This window comes from Solanum tuberosum, unplaced genomic scaffold (genome assembly GCF_000226075.1).
Source record: "Solanum tuberosum cultivar DM 1-3 516 R44 unplaced genomic scaffold, SolTub_3.0 scf00152, whole genome shotgun sequence".
Classification (NCBI taxonomy): domain Eukaryota; kingdom Viridiplantae; phylum Streptophyta; class Magnoliopsida; order Solanales; family Solanaceae; genus Solanum; species Solanum tuberosum.
This window is the reverse complement of record NW_006239078.1, coordinates 1,320,163-1,344,334: the sequence shown is the minus strand read 5'-3', so window position 1 is coordinate 1,344,334 and position 24,172 is coordinate 1,320,163. Positions and strand designations below refer to the sequence as shown.

At 29.9% G+C, this 24,172-nt stretch overlaps 1 protein-coding gene across 1 annotated transcript; it reads left to right on the top strand.

The window, feature by feature from the left end:
- The first annotated feature begins 1,464 nt into the window (after positions 1-1,464).
- Positions 1,465-9,813, top strand: LOC102580306 (phospholipase A(1) LCAT3). The gene is made up of 11 exons (XM_006353208.2): positions 1,465-1,807; positions 2,601-2,692; positions 4,864-4,991; positions 5,179-5,314; positions 5,620-5,671; positions 6,481-6,581; positions 7,235-7,414; positions 8,360-8,517; positions 8,602-8,656; positions 8,926-8,979; positions 9,385-9,813. Exons 1-11 carry the CDS (start codon positions 1,579-1,581, stop codon positions 9,550-9,552), a joined length of 1,353 nt encoding a protein of 450 aa, XP_006353270.1. The 5' UTR covers positions 1,465-1,578; the 3' UTR covers positions 9,553-9,813.
- Positions 9,814-24,172: the final 14,359 nt, after the last annotated feature.

Below are 24,172 nucleotides of genomic sequence, written 5' to 3'. Positions count from 1 at the left end.
ATGTGAAAAGAGATGCCTTAGTGAAGAGATGTGGTAGGTTGACTGTGGTGGCTTTGAGAAGAGGTAGAGGTAAGTCGGAAAAGTATTGGAAAAAAGGTAATTAAACAAGATTTGAGACACCTAGTGTTTACTAAGGACGCGACCCTAGATAGAAAGTTAGTAGATAGTCGCGTTTGTCTAGTTTTTTGTATCAATTGTCTCTCCATCTCATATGGTAGAAGTAAGATTACGTACACACCTGACAGTGCTGACACCACCCTCTTCAAACTCTACTTGTGAAATTTTAGTAAAGATGTAGGTGATTAATTTGTTGTTAGTTAGATGAGGTCTAAATATTTTTTTTTAAAAATTAGTCAAAATAATAAGAGATGATCAATAATTCAAAATATGGGAAAGAAGCACCTTAAGAGCATATTCCAAATTCTGAAAAAATGCTTATTGTTATTTTATTTTTTTAGAATTACTACTTTCTTTCATTCTTATTTATACGTCACCATTTTAGATTTTACGTCTTTTAAAAAACTATATAAGTTTATCATTATATACTTATTTAGTATTCTCTTGAACTCAAGTTTTCAATAAATGAACATAAATTAATTTATTTTGATTAATTAATTGATCAATGAACATGAGTTAATTATTTAATTTTCTTATATCGGTTGAAACCATACTTTCAAGACTGATAATTTAAAGAGTAAAATAGAAAGAATAATGTCATTTATGCATTAATTTAATAAAATAACGTATAAATAGAAATGAAAGAAATAATTAATGAACTTGATATTTGGTGATTGCGTTGTTTATATCTAGAAAATAGTGATGGTTATTTATTGTCTATTTATTTCTTGTGGGGCTTGTTATTAATTGCTTATGGGACTTCTGATTTCTTTGAATATTGTCTTCTTCTTTATACGTGTCATTTTTATCCAAATCTATGAGATTTAAGTTTTATAAATAAATAAAAAAAGAATTAAAATAATGCAAAAATAAGATATGAATAAATTTCTTACGGAACAAGAGATATTGATAAATAAAAAATATATTTGGAGATATTTCAGATTTATCACCAAAAAAGAATATATTTTTTTCAACCGATATAATGTTTCAATTCTTAATTAAAAGGTGTCTGATTAAGTTATGCTAATCAATTATCTTTGAAATTGCTTTCTTTATAATTTTTATAATCGATTATTTTCGATAGATACTCAGTTTTTAAAAAAATCAAAATACATCTTTACTATCATAATTTCCAATTGTTACACTTTTTCTACTTAAATAGAACATTTTGACGACTGGAGAGGATGAAGTATACATATAGCGTACTTCTACTTTCGTAGAGATTATTTTCGATAGATATTCCACTATGAAAAAAATCATTTTCCAAATTATTACATTTTTCCACACTCTTCTTTCAATCAAAAGGACTAATTAATTGGTCCACCAAACTTTTTTTTTGTACAAATATAAAAAAAAAGGACATTTTTCTTCAATTAACCACATGCTATTTTTCACTTCAGCAGCTCAACTACCACACCGGAAAGTTAACCGTCGCCGTTCGGAGCTCCGGCGAAGTTTCAAATGTTGACAGATTATTTCTCTTGTCTGTTACCGGGTCGGAGCTCCGATTCCGGTGATAGTGTTGTTGCTGATAGAAACCCGGTTTTGTTGGTATCGGGTCTTGCCGGGTCCATTCTCCATTCTAAGAGTAAGAAATTTGGCAGTTTCGAGACCCGAGTTTGGGTCCGACTTCTCCTAGCTGAACATGAGTTCAAAAAAAAGTTATGGTCAATTTACAATCCAAAAACAGGTTAGGCTTTTTCTGGATTTTTAGTTTATGAGTTCTGGATAGATTATTTATACATATTTAATAAAAAAAATTTAGCATAAATGTAGAGTTGGAGGAAGATATTTCCATTTTACTGGTTTTTTATAGGTGTTAGTTGAATTGAGGGTCTATCGGAAATAATTTATACACACTACTCTCGTAGTACATGACTTGTGAGATTACACAGAGTATGTTGTTGTTGTTGTAATAAGGTGGAATATAGAGTATGATAGTAGTGTTTTGCTAGTAATTTTTTTTTTTGGTATTTTGGTTAAAACAAGTGATTATGGGTATTGTTTGGATATATGCAAAATAAATGATTTTGTTCAAAAGTACTTCCTTCGTTTCGATTTGTTTGACTCAGTTTCATTTTGTTTGTGTGGTTTGGACTTAGGTGTGGAGTTTACGAAAGTAAAGAAAGACTTTTGAATCTTGTGATCTTAAACTAAACTAATGATATGTAGAATATACCAAAATATTTTTTAATCTTGTGATCTTTAAACATGGAACGTGGAAAGTTAGAATTAAAGAGTTGCCAAAAAAGGAAAGAGACATTGTTTTTTAAACGGCTAAAGAGCAAAGTAGGACAATCAAATTGATATGGAGAGAGTCGTTTGAGTTGTGACGGGAACTGTTTCATACAATTGTAACTTGTAAGTAATCGAACACTGGAAAGATTGTATAGAGTATGCATTCAAGTTCTTATTTTATTTTTTTTTAAATCTTTTGGGCAAATTGTTGTATCTTATTGTTGGTTTTGATGTGGGATATTCAGGGTATACAGAGGCATTGGATGATAGCACAGAGATAGTAGTCCCACAAGATGATTATGGACTCTATGCAATTGACATTTTGGATCCTTCACTGGTATGTTTTGCATCATCAAGTGGTCACAAGTGTTATATCTATGTGCTTTAGTATCGTGTTTTATCAAAAAAAAAAATTGTAGTTTTGCTATGTCAAATTTGTATGGGGAGATGATAGAATCTTGACAATATCTATATCACCTTTGTATATATAGATGCATAATATACAAAGAAAAATCCCCTGTCCCAAAAAAAGTAATCACTGGAACCAGTATTCTCAAAGGCGAAGAGCCTTAAAAAGCAGTTCAGGTCTATGGGGGCTTTAAGCGTAAAGCGCAATTGAAGTGTGGGCTTTAGTTTAAGAAGGTGCAACTAAGAATTAAAAAAAAAGTATATGCAATGCAAGATAAACTAACTACTTCATTCATAATGATTTCCTTGACAATTTTAAAATCATTTTGCCAATCACAATTATGCTTAGTACTGTTCTATTCAAGATATAACTTATTGGCAATGAGGTGCATGCCTTACTAACTTGCCTACATGGAAGTGCAGCCTAAGTGATGTGAAGCGCCTACCCTGAGCTTTAGGGCTTAAAAGCACCTCTTTTTGACAACACTGAATGGAGCATGAAGTTTGAGTAAAATAAATTTCAAGATTACCATTGTGGATTTAAGAATGTTTTTCTTCTTAAAGAAGACATCACTGGATTTTACATTGATTCAGGCAGTACTACAGGCTAAAAGGAAATGGTAGGGCCAGCCACCCTTACTTTTCAATTTCTGTAGCAATAAAGTTCTAGAAGTTTTCATGGGAAATAAATTGATAAATTTATCAGGCTAATTGTAAAAAATAGTTTCTATCCTTTCCTACAAAACTCCCACTTTCTTTTGTCTCGGATATTGACTATTGGCTCTCGGCCTCTGGTTTCATTTCAGTAGTTTCCTGTACCTCACATGAAAATCTTTTATGAAAGGAAATTGGCCAATGAGATAAGTCTGTGAAAATGAGTCTTTTATTGATAAAGTAAGTGGTATTAATAACAACATCAAGAAGATGCAAGAATTACAAGATATGGCATTTGAGCTTACAAAAATTCTCTGGCTAACTATACAAACCATCTAAGCCAGAACAAGTGAGTTAATGAAGTCCTGAAGTTGTTTTGCATTAACAACTGGATACAAGTTCGACCAACTAAACAAATTTTCAATACATCTACCCTTCAAATTGCCTAAAGCAGCTGACTCTCCATCAAAACATCTCCTATTCCATTCTAACCAAATGCACCAAATCCAGATCTTCTTGATGGTTTTGTCGACTTTCCATAGGCTCCAACTCTCATAAGCATCCTTAACTGTGAGGGGTGTGGTCCAATTGAGACCAGAAAACAAAAAAACATACTCCATAATTCTGAGGCCACCTCACAATGAAGAAGAAGGTGTCTGGGGGTTTCAACCTCTTTTTTGCTCATATAGCATCTGTTTGGGAGCTGGATTTTCCTTTTCTTTGTGTTGTCTTGGTGAGACATGCCTCATATAGAGCTGTTCAGGTAAAACAAGCAACCTTAGGAGGTAGCCTGGGGGAAGATGGGGATAAAGAGTAAGGATTGAAGCCATCTTAGCTCTACAGGGGTTAGCTCTGTAAATGTGTAGATCTTGGTCCTCCAAATGAGTTTCCAGGGCCAGTTATTTATCATGGGGTTTCTAGAGCATAACTGTAGGTACCCTTCCTTGACTGTATAAACTCCTTTTGGTGTCCCCATTTGAACTTATCAACTGCCTGGGGATCAATGTGACAATGTTGTAGTCTAGAAAAAAGATCTACCAGATCATTCACTTCCCAATTGTGCATATTCCTTCTATATATCATGTCCCAGTTGGTCCCTTCTCTATTAGCAGCAGTAATAGAATTGGGATCTTAAGTAATTCTAAACAGATCTTGGTATGACGATGAAATTTAATTAACTAGGTGTGAACTATGGATGATGAATCGTGAGAATTACTTGCTTGCATAATTTTGAGGACATATTGAAGTTCTTTGAATTTTGAAATAATAGTATAATACTAGTTAGTATTACCTATCAAAAAGATAACAGTAGTTAGCCTCATCTATTTTAGCTCTACATGCCCTGCGAAAAGTAAATATATGTTCTCGTCTTTTTTGTTTCTTTTCCTCTTCTGCAGTCCTTTCCTTTAATGAGATCATAATCTTCTACTGGTGTTTGATTTCCAGATGGTTAAGTGTGTACACTTGACCGGTGTATACCATTTTCATGATATGATTGATATGCTTGTCAAATGTGGATATAAAAAGGGAACTACGTTGTTTGGTTTTGGTTATGACTTCCGCCAAAGTAATAGGTATTATTAAACCGCTGAAATTTCCATTGCCACTATGTCATATTGCACTGTATTATAGCTTATTATTTGATAAGTTGCTGACTGTGATGGTATTAAACAAGAGACTCTTAGTTCGATTTTGCCTTATTTGATTTTTCTGCTGAAACTATCATCACACTTAAGTGACCTGGTTAGCACATGGTTGCAGGATTGACAAGGCAATGAATGACCTGAAAGAAAAGTTGGCAGCAGCTTATAAAGCTTCTGGGGGAAGAAAAGTCGATATTATTTCGCATTCCATGGGTGGATTGTTAATCAAATGTTTCATTTCTCTTTATAGTGATGTAAGTGCAATTGCTTGATACTTATTCAGTTGTAAATCACCTAGAGCATTTAATCAAGTTATATTAATCATAAGAAGATAAAGTTTGATGTGTCATAAGTGGTGTGCACAAAGGGGGCGGTTTGGCCTGTTGTTCCCGTTGGTCACCTATGTTCTCCAATTTAAGATAATGTCTTCCTATTTGTTCTGCTCATGTATCTTTTCTATTTTACTTTTCTGTCTCCCTTCATTCCTGCCTAGCTTCTTGATTTAGAATTATCACTCTTCCATGAGTGGCATCCCTAAATGCGAACAATTACCTTTCAGGTATTTTCCAAGTATGTGAATAAGTGGATTACCATTGCCACCCCCTTTCAAGGTAACTTTTCTTTCTTTCTCTTAGCAACTTTTTGCAGATGATGTCTAATTTGAATTGCTAGGATACTAGCTAAGATATCCTTCTTACCAGTCTGAGGATGCATAGATAATGCATATAGTGATATCAATTTGATTACCATATTTGAGCACCACCTCCCCCTCCAACAACAAAAAATGAAGTAGATGATCAGTGTAACTAGAGAAGGTCAGGCAGCATCAGAAGCCGCTTATCTTTTGGTGGGGGAGGTACCAGTTACATAAGTATAAGAAAGAACCAATAACTAATTGATAATAGTTGCACTGAATACAATCTACAGCTTCTAATTCTGAATCATTGTTAAAGATTTTTTATTTTTTTTTGCAAAATACTCTCTCTGTTCACTTTTACTTATCCACTTTGGACTTTGCACGCCCCTTAAGAAACAATAATTAATACGAACATTTTACTATAATACCCAATTAATTGATGTTTAGTATTAGGTCTTGGAAAATGATTTGGGGAATAATTAATTAATTGTCTTTTCTTGATATGTTAAAAGCCACAAGTAAATTTGAAAATCTATTGGATTAGTGAACAAGTAATAGCGAACGGAAGGAGTAGTATAGTATCGCATATAATTAGAGGAATGATAAGTTTGTATTTACGAACTCCAGTACAAGCTTCATAAAAGAATATATTACTTTTTTCTTCCAGATTTTTGGTGAAACATTACCTTGGCGAGAGTTCATAGTCCTTAAGTAATGCTCCTGAACCTCAAAACTGTGAGTTACAAGTGTGCAGAATTCTAATTATTCATCTCTTGTAAACAGGTGCTCCTGGATGCATTAATGATTCTCTTTTAACTGGAGTGCAGTTCGTTGATGGATTTGAAAGCAACTTTTTTGTGTCAAGGTGGACAATGCATCAATTGGTAAGCCTCTCTTGGTTAGGAAACTTGTGCAAGTCCCCCTATTAATAACTTCTGCAGAAAAACAAAGCTTAAGTTTACTAATAGCTCCTTATTTGTTGATTTAGATGAAAAATGTGCATTGGATGATGAATTTAATCTATCTACCTCCTTATTTACTGAAGACGAGTTCTTTTTTAATCAAGTGAAGCTGTTAAATACGAACTACGCTCGATGCATGTCTAACTTCATAGTTCATATGCATCATCTCGCACAAAGATATCTTCCTCAACGTTTTCAGTCATATCTTCAATGGCCCTAGATAGTTTATAGAATATACCTGATAAAAAAATAAATAGAATATATCAGAAGAGTTCCCGAAACTGAATGCTCAAAGTGTAGTGCTAGGCCTTGCCAGAATTTTTTAATCTTACTGATACATCTTTCAAACCATATGGTTATCTATACATTGAGTTAAACTGGAAATGTTGTTTGATTGGGGGATGACTGTTCTTTCACCTGGTAGTTCTTGTATTCTTATGATATGGTGTCCGTCAATGTTGCAAATATTGTCTATCTTTTCATCCTTAAGATGCCGACTAGAGTCATAGTTCCTTTCTGTCTTTAGAGTTCTCTTAAGATGACTTGATTTACTCTCAAGTTTAATTCTTTGCAAGTTGATTGAGTGCCCATCAATCTATGAGATGTTGCCAAATCCTGACTTCAAGTGGGAAAAGCAACCTGAAATTCTGGTATGGAGGAAAAAATCCAAGGATGGGAATACAGTGGTTAAATTAGAACGTTATGATGCTAGCACAAGTGTGACTCTCTTTGAGGAAGCATTGAAGACCAATGAGGTATATCTCCAAGCTATCTTTTGCCACTAGAATTATTAACTTCATATTGCCAGTTTTTAAGTTTCACACTTCTAAATCTCCCCAACTCGGCGATTAGCTATTAAAATGAGCAGGCTTCTTGTTTTTTGAGAAAGCATTTCCTGATCTCATGCATGCTTGAACTAATCAAAGCTAAAGTAATGAGGCTTATGTAAAATACGTGTGACATTTTGTCTAGAGCAGCTGCCCCGATGCTGAGAAGTGACACTTGGACTGATTGTACTTTTAAGAGGAAAAAAATTAATTCAACCAAAAGCAAGAGTGTAACTGCTCTATGCTTACTTTACTACTAGGTGCGGGTATAACTAGCCAAAATATGATGTTCATATCTGTGCTGTAGTACTTCAATATTGTTATGTTACCAACTTAAAATTAAAAAAAATACTTCAATATTGTTTGTTATAATACTTCAAATGACCATGAGCTTTTCCTTGCATGCGTTGTGTCAAATACCTGTTAAGCTCATTTTTATGAGACAGGCTTGCAGGGCTTAGAGGCTAGGATTAAACTTGAGTTACCCTTTTTCTATTTGTCTTGTTAGAGGACAGGAATCGGTAAGAAGTTGCTTTGGCACCAAATTAAAGAATCAACATGGTTATTACCCCCCTCCCCCCCAAAAAAAATAAAAATAAATTAACATGGTCTATGCATATGAAATTTTGAAACTTGTGGGTGATATATTTGTCATCATCTGGAAATGCAGCAACCATTTAAGGATGGACAAATAGAACGTATGTCTCATACATAAGATAGATGGATAATTTGTTATTATTACCTTTTGAGTTTGTCAGCTGTCATTATTGGTTTTGGATGCTGATACAAATTGTTTCTCGTATGCATATCTATGACTAGAGTGCAGTGCCATAGCGAGTGATTTAAATTTTTCCCCCTTTTCCTGAATTGCAGCTCAACTTACATGGTAAAACAATGCCTCTACCTTTCAACTTATCAATTCTTGATTGGGCAGCTAGTACTCGCAAAATTTTAAATGATGCTCAATTGCCGAAAGGGATGCCCTTATATAACATCTATGGGACATCTTTTGATACACCTTTTGATGTCAGGTACGTAACTGTATCTTATCATACAGATTAGTACTTTGTGTTTGAGGCTCTGCACTATTTGAGGTGTACATGTTTCTTTTGTAGTTACGGTTCAGAAGCTTCTCCAATTGAGGACCTAACAAATGTCTGCCATACAATGGTAACTAACTTCATTTCTTTTTCCTTGCTAGTATGAGTGTGACATTATGACGTTCCAACATTCTGCATTTTTTCTGTGTGCTTGTGATTTGTAATCAAGTGATCAACAAAACTCTACTACATCCAGAATCTTTAGGGGAGTGGATAGCGACTAATGTGTGAAATGTGCATGGGGATGAAATTCATTCTGTATTAAGAGCATGTCTTACTGTTATATAATGCTTCCTGAAGCTTTTCTACTTACTATTACCTATTTCCGTTGTGATCTAGCCCCAATATTCCTTCGTGGATGGTGATGGAACTGTTCCAACTGAATCAGCAATGGTATTATTCTTCACTTCTCTATTTTTTTTCTTACTCTTCTTTTATAAGATTAAAGGTATCTTGGCTGGTGCGAGGCAACAAGTACCCTGTGGAATTAGTCGAGGCATGCGCAAGCTGGCCCGGACACCACAGATATTTTTTTGAAAAAATGGTATATTGGTATTTTAAGTAAACAGAGTCTGATACTAATTAAGAAAAAGAAAAAAGATCAGGGCTTCCATCCGAACTAGCGCCTTAAGCAGGAACGCAAATGAAATTATGTGGTATGATATCATAGATAAGAGAAACATTACTTTTAGGAGTGTGATATTTTGCCTTTTATTGAGGAGATAGCGTCAATGGTGACACTATGACGAATACTCAATATCTTGGTTGATTGCTGACCCTCGGCTGATAATTCCGCAGGCTGATAATTGTGAAGCAGTGGAAAGAGTAGGAGTTCAGGCTGGTCACAGGGGACTATTACGAGATGAGAAAGTTTTTGAGCTTATCAAGAAATGGCTTGGCGTCTCCGATAAAAAGAAGGTGCATTCCAGAACCTCTAGAGTAATGGACCTTTATGCAGGTCAATAGTTGTAAACAATGTGTTCTGCTCATTCTTAGAACCTTTCCCTTTTTCTTCTCTCAGTTTTATTAGTTGGTAGTTGTAAGTCTACACACGTACAATTCCTCGAGAATGTAGAAACTAGCTTCTCAATCATCGCGTATGTTAGTAGCAATATGCATTACACACTCTAGAGAACTGGAAACTTGAACCAACACTTGATGTAATAACAATGTTTTTCGTGTAAATATACGTAAGAATCCAGAGGTTTTATCGCTCTTTTTTCGTTACTCCTTTTCTGCAATTCTTCATTTCATTAAAGGTACTTTCATCTACCTATATTATTTTGTAGAATTTGAGAATGTAAACTTCATAATGAGATTATTTTACAGAACTCCAGGCTCTTTCTTTCTTGTTGAAGTAATGTCCAGGTTCAAGCTTGTTCATTGTTTCAATTTTGTTTGGATTTCTGATAGCATTTATCCAACTGGGGTAACTTTATATTTGCCAAAATGCAAAATGATTTCTTTTGTGTTGTTTTTCTCCCCTTTTAATACAGTTCAATTGAAAATATAATTAAATAAATAAAAATACTCTAAAAATAGTTTATATCTTTAGATGAGATAGGCATATGTGGTAGTTTTAACTTTCAAGTCTCACTATGTCATTGGCGAATTATCATATAAAGTTTTTTACGTGTTTAACCTATGATAAAAAAAATTTAGAGTCACATATGCATAATCCCTCCACAATTTTAACTAGAGCTCTCGTGTTTAAACCTTGAGAATGAAAGAAATGATGTAGGGATATGGAAAACGGTACCCTTGATGGATTGTCAAATTAATCGAACTCTAAAGCGAGTACCGAATATTAGGCAAAAACAAAACAAAAAAGAAACAAATCAACAAGTTCCAAACTTCATTTTCTACTGTCAGATTTTGGTTGCATCAATTTGTTACTTGTTGAGTGCAAGATAACTTGATTGGGTGAAATAAACATATAGGAAGAAGGGTCAAACTGTAGAGGTCAAAAGAAATATAGGGTTTGAATCCCCAATAATATTGTTAATTTTGATTTTCTTGAAGTTGTAATTACTAGTAGTTCTAGGGTTTTGATAACATATTATACTAATTAATTTTAGAGTATCATAAACCAAGAAAGATAAAAAAGAGAAAGAAACAAATGAGCATTCCTAGTAGTCCTTTATATGTTTTGATGATTTTTTATTATTACACATGTTTTTTTCTCTTTTGGTTATCATATTATTTATTGTTGTTACTGTTCATTTTCCCATTATTTTCATTGTAATTTCTTCACTACTATATTCCATTTTTATACCTGTTTTTGAAATGTTTTACTTGAGTCGTGAGTCTATTGAAAACAATCTCTCTATTTCCATTATATAGGATCCTCCTAGATCTGACTTATGAGATTACACAAAATAATTATTCTACATACTAAAGCTAAACTAATCGAGGTACGCATAAATTAATTCAAACAATTATAAAAATAATAATTAAAAAGGGCATTGGTATTGGATTTGCTAGTTGAATAGCCTAAAAGACTGTGCAAATTGGAATAGATTACCAAGAAGGCACGGGTGATGCTTCTGCTACGAATGCTCCGCCTATTTCTCCAATGTACTTTGTTTAGTGCACATCGAGAATCTCGACTCGACGTAACTGGTAAAATTGTTATTACATATGTGATGAGAAAATTATAAATTTGAGTTGTAAAAATAATAATTCTAGCAAAAATGTAGATAAGATGGTACAATCGACTCTTGTAATCAGTAGTGAATAGTAAACAATATAATTATGAGGTTAATAGACTAGATCACACAACCTCAAGAAATTTTCGCAACACCCTAACCGCTAGACTAAATTTTTAACTTGTGTCAAAAGGTGTCAATACTTATATATATTTATATTTATTAAACTAAAATTTGATCTTTATAGTAATTTTCCGACGAAGGGGTGTCGCTCGACACCTCTTTGCTTAGGGTGAGTCCACCCCTGCTTCTAATATGATCACTTAGTGCATCGAACTGTTCTTTTATATATATTGTCTCTTTCTTGTAAAAGTGAATTTAATATTTAAAGTTTTTATGATTTGATAGAATATGGGTTGGCGATGATTATGATTCGCTAAAAAATTAATAATTTGGACGCAAATTTTGCATTTATATTAAAAAGTTATTTAATATGTACAAATATTTAGAACAATCATAATTATTTCTAGGATTCTTAGTTTTTTTTTGTGTTTTTGTGTGTGTGTATGTGTGTCCTTAATTATTATTGGTTTTCGTTCCCACCTTAGTTCTTGTGCTACAAACACATAATCTTTAGTACTAATTATTCATTTGCATGTATGCACTATTTTAGATAGACTGAGTTAATAAATAAATTTTAAAAAATTATAATTTTATTAAAAAATACTTTAAAATCACTTGATACTATTCGATTCTCAGTTAAGTCGATTTATAAAATTCTAACTCCGTCAATACTTTTCAACTATAAAGGGGTTGTCCCACATCAGCTGAATGTCTGTGCAGAACATACTGATGATGATTTGTTTTTTTTAATCTGTTATTTTATCTGAATAAATGCTGCAATTTTTTTAATTATTTTGCATGGCAGCATATTGAATTAATGGTAATATATGAAGAGGGGGCCATTTTTCACATGGGTCATTGACAGTATATTTATAATTACATGATCCTCACTGCACTTTTCAGAATATCATCATGGTCATTTTTATGGTAGAGAGCCGGATTTAAAATTTATAAATTTTAAATATTATAATATTATAATTTTAGTAGATTTCAAATCGTTTATTTATATCTTCTAAGTGAATAATCTATCGAATTAGTAATTAAAACTTTAGTCCATTTCGGTAATGATGAAATCAAAAATTTAATTACAAGTGTTTAAAATATAATGTATATGTGTGAAAGGTAATTTTTTTATTTATATAGTATAGTTTTCTCGATATCAAGTATAATCTTTTTAACGAACAATGTTTAATTGATCATCCTTTAATTTATGTTTAACTGTCCATCTTTCACTTTGTGTCGCTCCGCTATTAACGAAGAGTCTTTAACTGACCATCCTTCATATCAAAACTTGCAGTTTAAAATAATAATAACATGAATAACATCTTTAGTGTCGTCCCACAAGTAAGATGATATGAATACGATTGTGATTTACATAGACCTTACGTCTATATGTGTAGAATAGAGAAATTGTTTTTGATAAACCTTCGACTCAAGAAAATCGATTTTCATAAAATGCAAGAAGGAAAAGCTATAATGAAAAATATGAGTTTGATTCGAGGCCTAAAATATAAACAAACTTCATATACATATTTATTCAAATTTTATTTCTATAAGTAATAAGTTGACAAATATTGAATAAAGATAAGAGTTAGAACCATAGAATCTCAAGAAGTTGATGACTTGGTATACCCCATTTTAATATGCTTGACGTAATGCTTGAAACTAAAATTTAAAAATAAATAAAAAAGAATTTGTAATGCACTTTGTTCAACACTTTTCACTATTAATTCTTATTTTTAACAAAGTACAAAGTATGTTCAAGTGGGTAAAATAATATACTTTTAATCATAAATAATTATTTTTTTCTATAAAATCTTTAACACGTAATTTATTCTTGATAAAAATTTAAAGCCCCAAAATTTGGAGGCCTAAGACGTAAGCCTTATCTTATAAAGCACAGAGCCGCCCCTGTGTAACACACTGACTCCGCCCCTCATAGTCCAGGCTGTAAGCCTGAAGAATGAAGAGAAAAAAAAACTGAACATATACACAGATGAGAATTAATTGACTGTACACATAACACATGACGTATAGACCTTAAATTCATCATTTATTGAAACAAAAAAAAAACTAGTAGTAGAGTAAGTACCAGTTTTTATTCTTTCCTCATGGGGGTTGATATGGCCTATCTGAACACTTAAGTATTTAGTCATGTAATGTATTTGCACCACTCTTCAATTACTCACTCATTTACCCCCCATGGGTACCACTCCTATTTTTGTGTCTCTATCTTCTTCTTTTTTAAATCATAATTAAAAAAACGAGCATCGTGAAAATACATGCCGCTTAGTTAAAGAAAGATATTTGAGTCGGGATATGTTGATGGTGATAGTATATAGTGTAAGCAGTGCCGGCTCTTGCCTATAAATTTTTAGGTCAATGCCTTTTGGGGGCCTCAAATTTTTAAAAATAAAAAATCATGTTTAATTTTTTCATGATTTTTTTTTTTATATAATAAAAAGTACATTTATATATATATATATTATTTTATTTGCTAACACTCACGTTATTTATCCTTTTTAACTCCTTCGCACTCTATTTCTTCAAATCTTTGATAGTTAGAGTAATAATTCTGTCAAAAATATGAATCCTAGCCGAAAAGTGTTGAACAAAGTAAATTACAAATATTCTCTTATTTCTTAGTAACTTTTCATAGTAAAGTAGGTATACCAAGTTATCAACTTTTTGAATCAGATTCTATGATTCTAACTCTTATCTTTATTTAAAATTTATCAACTTATTACTTATAGAACTATATTATCGATTCATATAATAATTGTCTCAATAATGATGTTTTTCAATGTTGATTTGATAAAATCTTGCTTAAAAATAATAATTTTAAAAAGTGTTTGAAAAAATCATTTATAAAAAAGATATTAAGTAATAATTTACATCTAAAAATTTAGAAAAAATAAATAAATACAGATAAAATTTATTTAAATTTTAGGCCTCTAATTAAAATTTTGCTTTAGGCCTCGAATTATGTTGAGCCGGCCCTGTGTGTAAGAAAGATATTTGAGTCAGGTTATGTTGATGGTAATGATATATAGTGTAAGAAAGATATTCGAGTCAGGTTATGTTGATGGTAATGATATATAGTGTAAGAAAGATATTCGAGTCAGGTTATGTTGATGGTAATGATATATAGTGTAAGAAAGATATTCGAGTCAAGATATGTTGATGGTAATGGTATATAATGTAAGAAAGATATTTGAATCAGATTATATTGATGGAGATTGTATATAGTGTAAGAAAGATATTCGAGTCAAGATATGTTGATGGTAATGGTATATAATGTAAGAAAGATATTTGAATCAGATTATATTGATGGAGATTGTATATAGTGTAAGAAAGATATTCGAGTCAAGATATGTTGATGGTAATGGTATATAATGTAAGAAAGATATTTGAATCAGATTATATTGATGGAGATTGTATATAGTGTAAGAAAGATATTCGAGTCAAGATATGTTGATGGTAATGGTATATAATGTAAGAAAGATATTTGAATCAGATTATATTGATGGTAATGATATATAGTGTAAGAAAGATATTCGAGTCAAGATATGTTGATGGTAATGGTATATAATGTAAGAAAGATATTTGAATCAGATTATATTGATGGAGATTGTATATAGTGTAAGAAAGATATTCGAGTCAGGTTATATTGATGGTGATGGTATATAGTGTGAAGACTAGAGGCAAACTCATGTGATGAGTTGGGGGTGCATGTATACTTCTTAACTTTGAAAAAAGTTGATACATATGTGTATATTTATACCTTAAAGAATTGTATACTCTATTATGTATTTTAAAAGGATCCCGCAAACATATTTGATGTGCCTACTCCTTGAATGTGTGTGATCCTAGTTCGAGTCTTGATTGTTATATTATTTTTGTTTTTGATTGATGATTCTAAAATATACATAAAATTATAGGTGATGGATTTCGGGGATAGGCAACTTAACATATATATGCAAAATGGTGCTCAAACTATCAGTCAGCGAAGTAAGCTTTATTCAAATATATGTTGATATCGTAAAAAATCTCGATTGAACTTGACTTGTTTCAATATCGTAAAAATATTGATTGAGCTTGACTCGACATTCAAACTTATCTATTCATATCACTCTCGTTAAAGATCACTTACTTGATAGAAAGGACTGGTGCAATTATATCTTTCGTATTCTCGCTCGTAATCCTCTTTAGTAAACATTATTATATTATTGATTAATTATATTTTTCAATATTTCTGACTTTATGCCCTTTTAAATTGCAAATGCACATGCTAATAACATATAAGTCATAAGAGGAAGGGAGTTGAATTTTTTTTATTCAATTATTTAAATTCTCGAAACATGTTGTTATAAGTACACGTGGATTAATATAACCAAGCAATAAAATAATTATTTTTTAAAAAAGAAACTTTGGATACACTCAGTCAGAGATGTTTGAATAATAGAATTTATTTTCAATATATTCTGCTGTGACAGTAAATTTATTTATTAGTAGCATATTTTTGTACGTGTACACACCACCCTAAATAAATAAATATATAAATGTATACTAGCATTCTCTTTTATTTTATTTACTTAATTAATTAACCAACCTTTAAAATAGCTTGGAAACAGGATAGAATTAACTCCACTAATTGGTGGTTGTGAGTTGTAACTTAGGTAACCAATTAGCATTACAATATAGAAATATTGTTACTTTTGTATTGGAGCTCGACTATAGTATAACTGTATAAATAAACTATTTTAGTAAATATTATTTCAGATTTGAGTCGCATAGGGCCTCATTCAGACAGTTCCTACCAAATACTTTTTATATCTTACACGATGAAATTAAGTCTCAAGAGTCTCATAACAATCATTATTTTTAAGGGGTCATTTAGTAACTGGACAAAAAGTAAGTTATTGTTTAGTAGGTAGATAGGAAATAAGTTATTCATGTATAAAACTAATACAACGTTTGATTTACAATTTAAAAATTCGCATAACTAATACATTTATCAGTAATGAGAAAATTTCTATATTATTTTATTGTAGGATAGAATTAGGTGGAATAACTAATATGTAAATATTTAGTCCCTACATAACTCATCACTGCATAGATTGACTCATAATTAATTTTTATATGCATAACTCTAATCAGCTACTAATAACTCTTAAAAGACGTGTAAAGTATAAAATGAATAAGTTAAAATAAATGGAGGGAGTATTGTATACTGTATTAAGGGAAATATATAGTAAAAACTCATTATATTCAAACAAAAGTAGGGTTAGTCAAATGATATATAGGTCAAAAGTCATAATTTACTTGTATTTACACATGGAGTAAAAGTTTTGAGGCATGATTATGATTATGTTACCGAGATGTATTAATTTAATTTATTTTTTACAATACAACAGACAGGCTTTTAATAATTAATCAAAACAAAAAAAAAGTGTTTAATAAATAATTAATTAAATAAAATTAAGAAAAAATTAATGTATCCATGTGTTTTTTTACCGTCTTTTGATTCCTTTTTTCTTGACGGTCAAACTTTGCTGTTGATATTTTTACATATTTCGAGATGATAATAACTTGCTTTTTTTCTTTTCAAATCATGTGTTGAAATTTCTAAAAATATTTATTTGAATTATTTTCATTTTTTAATTTATTCTTAATAATTATTGTTCTTAAAATTACAAATATATTAATTATGACGTAATGTTATGATTATTTAAATATTGATGAAGGATAAAATGGCTTAAAACCTCTTCTAATTAATGTTTCTTAAGTACGTGTAAAAAATAATATGAAAATAATTTGAAATGTAGGAGTATCAATTATATTGAGTAAAAATATATGTTTTTCTTGAATTTGTTCACTTTAATAAATTAAGAGATAATTAATTATTTTCTTTCATATTTTAACATTATAATTAAATATATATTTTCAAACTAATTAAAGTATTAGATATTTAAAAAAAATATAAGTTCATATCTAGATATTTATTGTAAATTTTATATATGCTCTGGCGTTGCAGGTGTGAGATTTGAGTCTATAGTCTATTGTAAACAGTCTCTCTATCTTCACAAAATATAAATAAAACCGTATATATATGTACAATCCTCTTGAGACCCACTTGTAAAATATACTGAAAATATATAGTTGTTCTTGTTGTTGTTACAATTATTGGTTTCAAATAAATCAGTACCTAAAGGTTGCATATATTTTTAATGAAAATCCAATTATCAATTTTAATTTTTAGGAAAAATAATGTGACCCCTTATTATTGGAACCAAATGGATGCATTACACATTCATTGGATCTCTTATATATGTGTCTACATCATTATATAGTAGGTGTGAATCAAGAATTAACTAATTAATTAATTGTGCATTAATCATGCTAGGTTCAATTAATTTGGTAATGAATGGATTTCACAATTGAAACCACTATAATTCTCATGCATAGTATAAAATGTTTTTCAATTAACTAGCTAGATATCTATTCACTTATTTGGAAGAGGCATCAATAAAAATAACCCTATAACCTAAGTGAGGTTAAATATCAAGTTGACAGGAATTAAATCAAAACCTAATACTTACTATAAGGTCTAATTGGTTTCTTTTTTCAAATAATATTTTATGTTTTATGCATTGACATTTTTTTTAAAAAACAAAAAATATATTATCAGGTTAAGTTGACCTACATTGCTACGAATATTAAAATCTTTTTAAAATGAAGTAATAACATGTTATAACTGATTAAACTACACAAATATTGTTAAATTTACATATTAGTGTTTGTAATTTAAAGTCACATGATAATTGATAAATACTTATTTGCATCTGATTTTTATGTTAAAATTGATGCAAGTTATCATAGTTAAGTCATTTGATGTAGTAACTATATGTTATGTAATTATGGTTAAGTAATATTTAGGTATATTCATATATATTATCTGCTTCTATTAATTTGGTGTAAATATCGAATATGTCACAAAGTTAACTTATTCCAAAAGGTAGGTAATTTATCTCAAAAATCTTATTATAACAACCAAAAAAAGATAAAAGAGGAAATTTTCAATGAGAAAATGTAAGATATTTTCTTATAGCATCTTCAAAATTAATTTTTAAAGACAACATTAATTAATAATTTTACGTCGTTTTCGAGGAGACTATATTTAGCCAATATTGTCAGTTGGCCTCATACAAACATTATATATAATATTTATATATGTCCATCATACAAAAGACAAAAGAACGAAACTGAGATTCTAAGATAAAGTGAAAAAAAAATATAATGTACTTTTTCTAAAAATCGAAAATTTGAAAAAAATAAAAATAAATTAATAAGAATCACAATAATAACATATTCAGTAAAATATGAAAAGATAGAATATATGCAAATTTCAGAGACCCTACGTATTTTATAGTCTCCTTACTCCTACTTTTATGAGATTGAGACACTATTTCTGATATATTCAGTTCAGAAGAAGGGAAAAACAAAAACTTGAACCGAAAGAAAATAGCAATAACAAAGATAAGGATACGTAAGAAGAAGACAACACTCAACTATCTATTATCGTTCTTTTTTAATCCTCGACTTTGATTATATCTTCCTATTTAGCGTTGTATGCTTATTATAAACATTATTTAATAAATATGTTTGTTTTTTTTGGACTGCAACAATAGTTAATTTAGTCAAATATCTAACGTTCATGCATTTGAAAAAGAAAGAGAGAGAAAGAATTAAATAAGAAATTATATTAGATACACATAAAGGTAGAGAGAGTGAAAATTCCTTAGGAATTAATCAAGATTTTCTTCCAAATTGTCCCTAATTGTTCAGAATTAAATTAATCCAACACCCATAAGACAAGGGTTAATGTCCTCATTTAGGGACACACCTAATTACCCCACCCCCCCTAATTATGTATTTTAATTACATTTTTATTTTCATTTGTTCATGAAAATTGTTGCATGTGAATACCTAAAAAAATGATTTTACAAAGTGTGTACTTCACATTATTTATTAAATCTATAATAACTAGTCACATTATCCTTAATTAACTTCATGTTTGACCAATTTTACTAATTATTAGTATATAAAAACATATTCTAACTCAAAATTTAAAACAATGTCCTCATAAGTGCTAGTAATTATTAAATTATAAATTTAAATTTATTTCTGAAAGACCCGCCCCGCCTCAAGTGTAGTAATTTCAGGTATAAAAGAAGAAGAAAATAATGACGAAAAAATTACAATTAATTAGAGAAGCAGTACAAAATCTAAAAAAAATAAAATGAAAAATAGCAAAATACTGCAGTAGTTGAAACATAACAAACAGATGAAGATAGATTGGGGATATATATTTAATAATTTTTTAAACATATTTATATATAGCTTAAATCAAAGCTACTGAATCATATCAAATCTCCGACGTCCTTCTTGGTATTGCCACGTGTCAAAAGACTAAAAATATAACTAAAAAGATTCGAAACTCTAAAGGGAAAGTATCTCAGTCTCTGTGAAATGATCTCAATAAATAATATTTCTTTTAAAATAAATAAAAATAAAATAATAATAGTCGTAAAAGGGGAACTAAAAGAAGTGTCAGTATCTTGCAAGTGAATTATTTTTTATTAAAAGAAGTAAGAAAAAAAAAACGCCCGCTTCTAGCGGGGGAGCAGTTTGATGATTGTAATAACAAGCAGCATGACATACAATAATGATTAAAGCGAATAATATCATATCTTGTTAATAATATTTTTGAATTGATTTAATCGAACATCTGATATAGAACTCATGTTTAACGAGATGAGTGTAATAAATATATATGATGATGTTTGAATATCGGTTTACTTCGTATTACGAGTTATAGTCTCCGATTATTATAAATACTTGTAAAATAGGTATGATACACAATGGGTTTTGAAAATTGATTCATGAATCGTGGTGATAGACTACGTGAAACTTAATTCCAAGAGGAGATAAATTGATGGTCAAAAAGATTGGAAGCTACAAAGAATGTATAGAATCTCTTAATGGTATGAAGTCTTTTGAAAAAATTATACAAGTTTGGTCCAAAATGAAATATATCACTTTTTTTTTTTTTTAAATCTCAGGATAATACGCAATTGCTACATTCTCTGTCACAGTCTCTGTTCTTCGAGCAGTGAGCATTTTGTGCGCACTGGGTAAATTCAATCATTGTATAATAGCTTGCAAACTACATAGGAGATGTAAACCACACTAACCAAGTCCTATGTAACAATCTCAACTCAGAAGACATTGAGGGGGTCGATTTCTGATCATCCGTAAGAATAACAACCCTCCAAGTCCAAATCAACTCAGTCATCGTCCAAAGGACTATTATATCACTTCATATTAAGAATATTTTAAAAATGATTTACTCTAATATATATATTAAAATAAACACAAAAATAAAATTAAAATTATTGAATTTGATCGATTTCATATCACCGCAGCTGGACAGAAGAATGTGAGAAAGTTATGGGTTATAAAAAGAGGGGTAAAGAAATTAAATCAAAAGTAATGGGTTGGGTTGGTTACGTTAAGGGGTGTGACAGTGGACACATTATATTATTATATACTATATAATATACATACATATATACATTTAGGGGAAGAGGATTCTGACACTGAAATGACTCATCAACTCCTAAATTATTCAGTGTGGAGGGAAAAAGAATAGGGCCACCCAAAGGAGAAAAATGAAAAATTGCGCTTTAAATCTAGCTCACGATTTCAAATCTCGATCAGTATGAAATAATATAGAAATGTTTATGTAAATTAAGTTTAAATTCATGTTAAGTTGTATAAGTATAAAATTGTATGCAAATTATAACTATAATAAAGTACATATACATTATATAAAATAGGGGAAAAGGACAAATATATCCTCGAACTATCATAAATGGTATGCAGATATCCTCTGTCAGATTTTTAGGACATTGGTGCCCCTGCCGTCTAAAAACTAGAGCAAATATACCCTTTATACTAACGGACATACACGTGTCATAATCTTATCCATCGATTCGACATTTATTATATATCGGATCAACGAATAAGATTGTGTCACGTGTCCCTATTTAGTCTTTCGTTAGAGTGAATGGCATTTATGCTCTAGTTTTTTAGCGTAAGGGGCACTAATGTCCCAAAAATATGACAGAGGATATCTGCATACCATTTACGATAATTCAGGGGTATATTTATTTTTTTCCCTATAAAATATGTATAGGAATTGAATTGAAATTGTTAGTGAGTTGAACAAACAAACACCTTTTTTTCCCCAAAAATATGCTATAATATGTTAAAAGCTTACTAAGTTTGGTAAATAAAAGAAAAATACTTATAAATTTAATAATATAAGGTCTCGTATGTTCAAAATAATATAAATATGTAACATATATACAAAAAAATAATTAAGTGAATTCAAAATAAATATTTAATATATATATATGATCTGCCTTTGATCTATTTCGATCATTCCTTTATTTTTATACACTTTACCATAGTATATATATATATAATTAGTCAACAATTAAATAATTTTAATCGATATTCCTTTAAATAAAGGTGGCTCCGCCACTGCGTGTGGTTTTTTGGCATTATCCTTTGTTAGGTGTATCATTTTTCCTCTCAACATTTGTTCTTTTTGCACCTATATATATATATAAACAGTTTTGATCTAATTATTTAATAAATCAAGAAATAGGCAATTGTTTATAATTCATTTGATTAGTAGTTACCTAAAGTACAAGACACCAACCTATAATTTGAAGTCGAAATTTAAAGTTTGAGTTCTGAACTTATCACCAAATTGAGTAATTTTAAATATTATTTGCAATTTATGAATTTTATAAATATAAATACATGATCTAAACAAAAATTATGATTAATAAAAATTCAGAAAAAATCATTTAAATTATACTGACTTTCCATACTAGGAGGTTAGACATTAACAAAAAATAACATCTAAGAAGAAGCATAAACCAAAAGTTATAAATTCATTCGAATGAATACCTAATATTGTAACTCCGCCCATGATACATCCGATAATATACATATTACTTATACTATTTGTATATATAATTACAAAATCTTAATTAAGACAATTGTTATTGATTTCTAAAAAGACAAATGTGGCTACAATTTCTAATTCTATGTCAAGGTATATATTTTTCCTTTGACTAATTAATGAAACATATACTTGATTAGTCTACATTCGTTGAAATCACATTAGTTTTATGAGGTTAAAGTCAATTAAATTATGATCTTGGTTTAAGTGAAACACAACTTGGAATTAATTTATATCATTTTCACTAATCAGTAGTGTCCAACAATTAATGAACTTGTCAATGGTGACCAAGTGGAGAAGTATTTAGGTTATAATATAAATATTTTTACACTAATATAATTGTGTAAATATTTTTTACATCGCCAGTACATCGTGAAAAAAAAGTATGGAGCAGAGAGATAGACAAAGCACAAATAATAGAGAAAGAAAATACCTATTAATTACACTAATAATAAACTATTTAAGAGATTTGGTTAACAGAAACAAGGAATGCCTTTCATAAAGTTATTGCAGATGTGTTAAGCCAATAATATAGGTATAAAAAATATTATTATTTTTTATAATAAGAGTGCAACTTGGATACTGATCTCTTTGAATGTTCAAAGAATATTACTATATTTTTGTTTCTAGATTACGAAATCACACATGCTCTCCCCCTCTTACTAATCATGGAAGATTGTCGTGGAATGAATATGATCTCGTAACGTTTAATTTTTTGTTTCAAATAGAGCCATGCGAATGAAAAAAAATTGTACTAATTATAAGAAATATATTCTGTTTTTCTCCTTTAACATATCTTACACAATGCGATTATGAATTAATTTGAAAGCGAATATTATATAAACCAAGTGGAGAATATAAAAAAGTACTACAAATTAGGGATAAATTATCTCAACTTGCTATATACCACTTTGCCCTATCTTTGGATTACACAAGAAGAAGATTAGATTACATATATACAACTAAAATATTTTAGGATAAATAAACTATTAGTATTATATGTGCAACAAACTATACAAATGCAGACTATTTTTTTAATTTACTCCTCAGTATATGCACTTTTGATTATTATTATTATTTTCGAATGATATGTATAAAATTGTAGTAGCATTAAATTTCAAGTCATCAAATGACGGAGCCAAAAATTCATATAAAGAATTTTAATAAAATATTAAAAATTTAAAATGTCATATATAATTAAGATTTGAACTTGTGACATAAAATAACTATTTGATTTTTTTTACGACTATATATACTAGATTTCTTCTTGTTTGAAAATTCAACAATTTATAAATATGTTTACCGAAAATTAAATAACTTCACTTTTTTCCCAATTTGAAAAAGTATATATGTAATTTTTCAACGAACTTCCCTCTTATTGGCATGTTTTGTCCTTGTATATACACTGACAATGTAAGAAAATTTTACTTAACTAGTTAATTATAACTATTTATATATGTTCTCTACATTTTTATTTGAATAAACTATACATAGTGTAATAAAAGTAAAATGTCCTTCTTATAAAGCCAAATAAAATTACAATCCTATCCCTCATGAACCCTATATTTGCTCTTCATTTTGAACCCTATAGATGTTTTTGGGATTAGAGAAAACACTGCCCCTCATTTAGAGGGCACCCCATTTATGACCAACAAGAAATGGAGAGAGACAAGGGTGAGTGGGTGGGTGGGGGTGGGGGGTATCTAGGGGGTGG

What these genes read in the sequence shown, in the direction of transcription:
- LOC102580306 (XM_006353208.2), top strand. Translation starts at nt 1,579, where the DNA reads ATGTTGACAGATTATTTCTCTTGTCTGTTACCGGGTCGGAGCTCCGAT. An exon ending in ACATTTTGGATCCTTCACTG is followed by an intron (nt 2,693 to 4,863) that starts GTATGTTTTGCA and finishes TTTGATTTCCAG; the next exon opens with ATGGTTAAGTGTGTACACTT. An exon ending in AAGCATTGAAGACCAATGAG is followed by an intron (nt 7,415 to 8,359) that starts GTATATCTCCAA and finishes CCTGAATTGCAG; the next exon opens with CTCAACTTACATGGTAAAAC.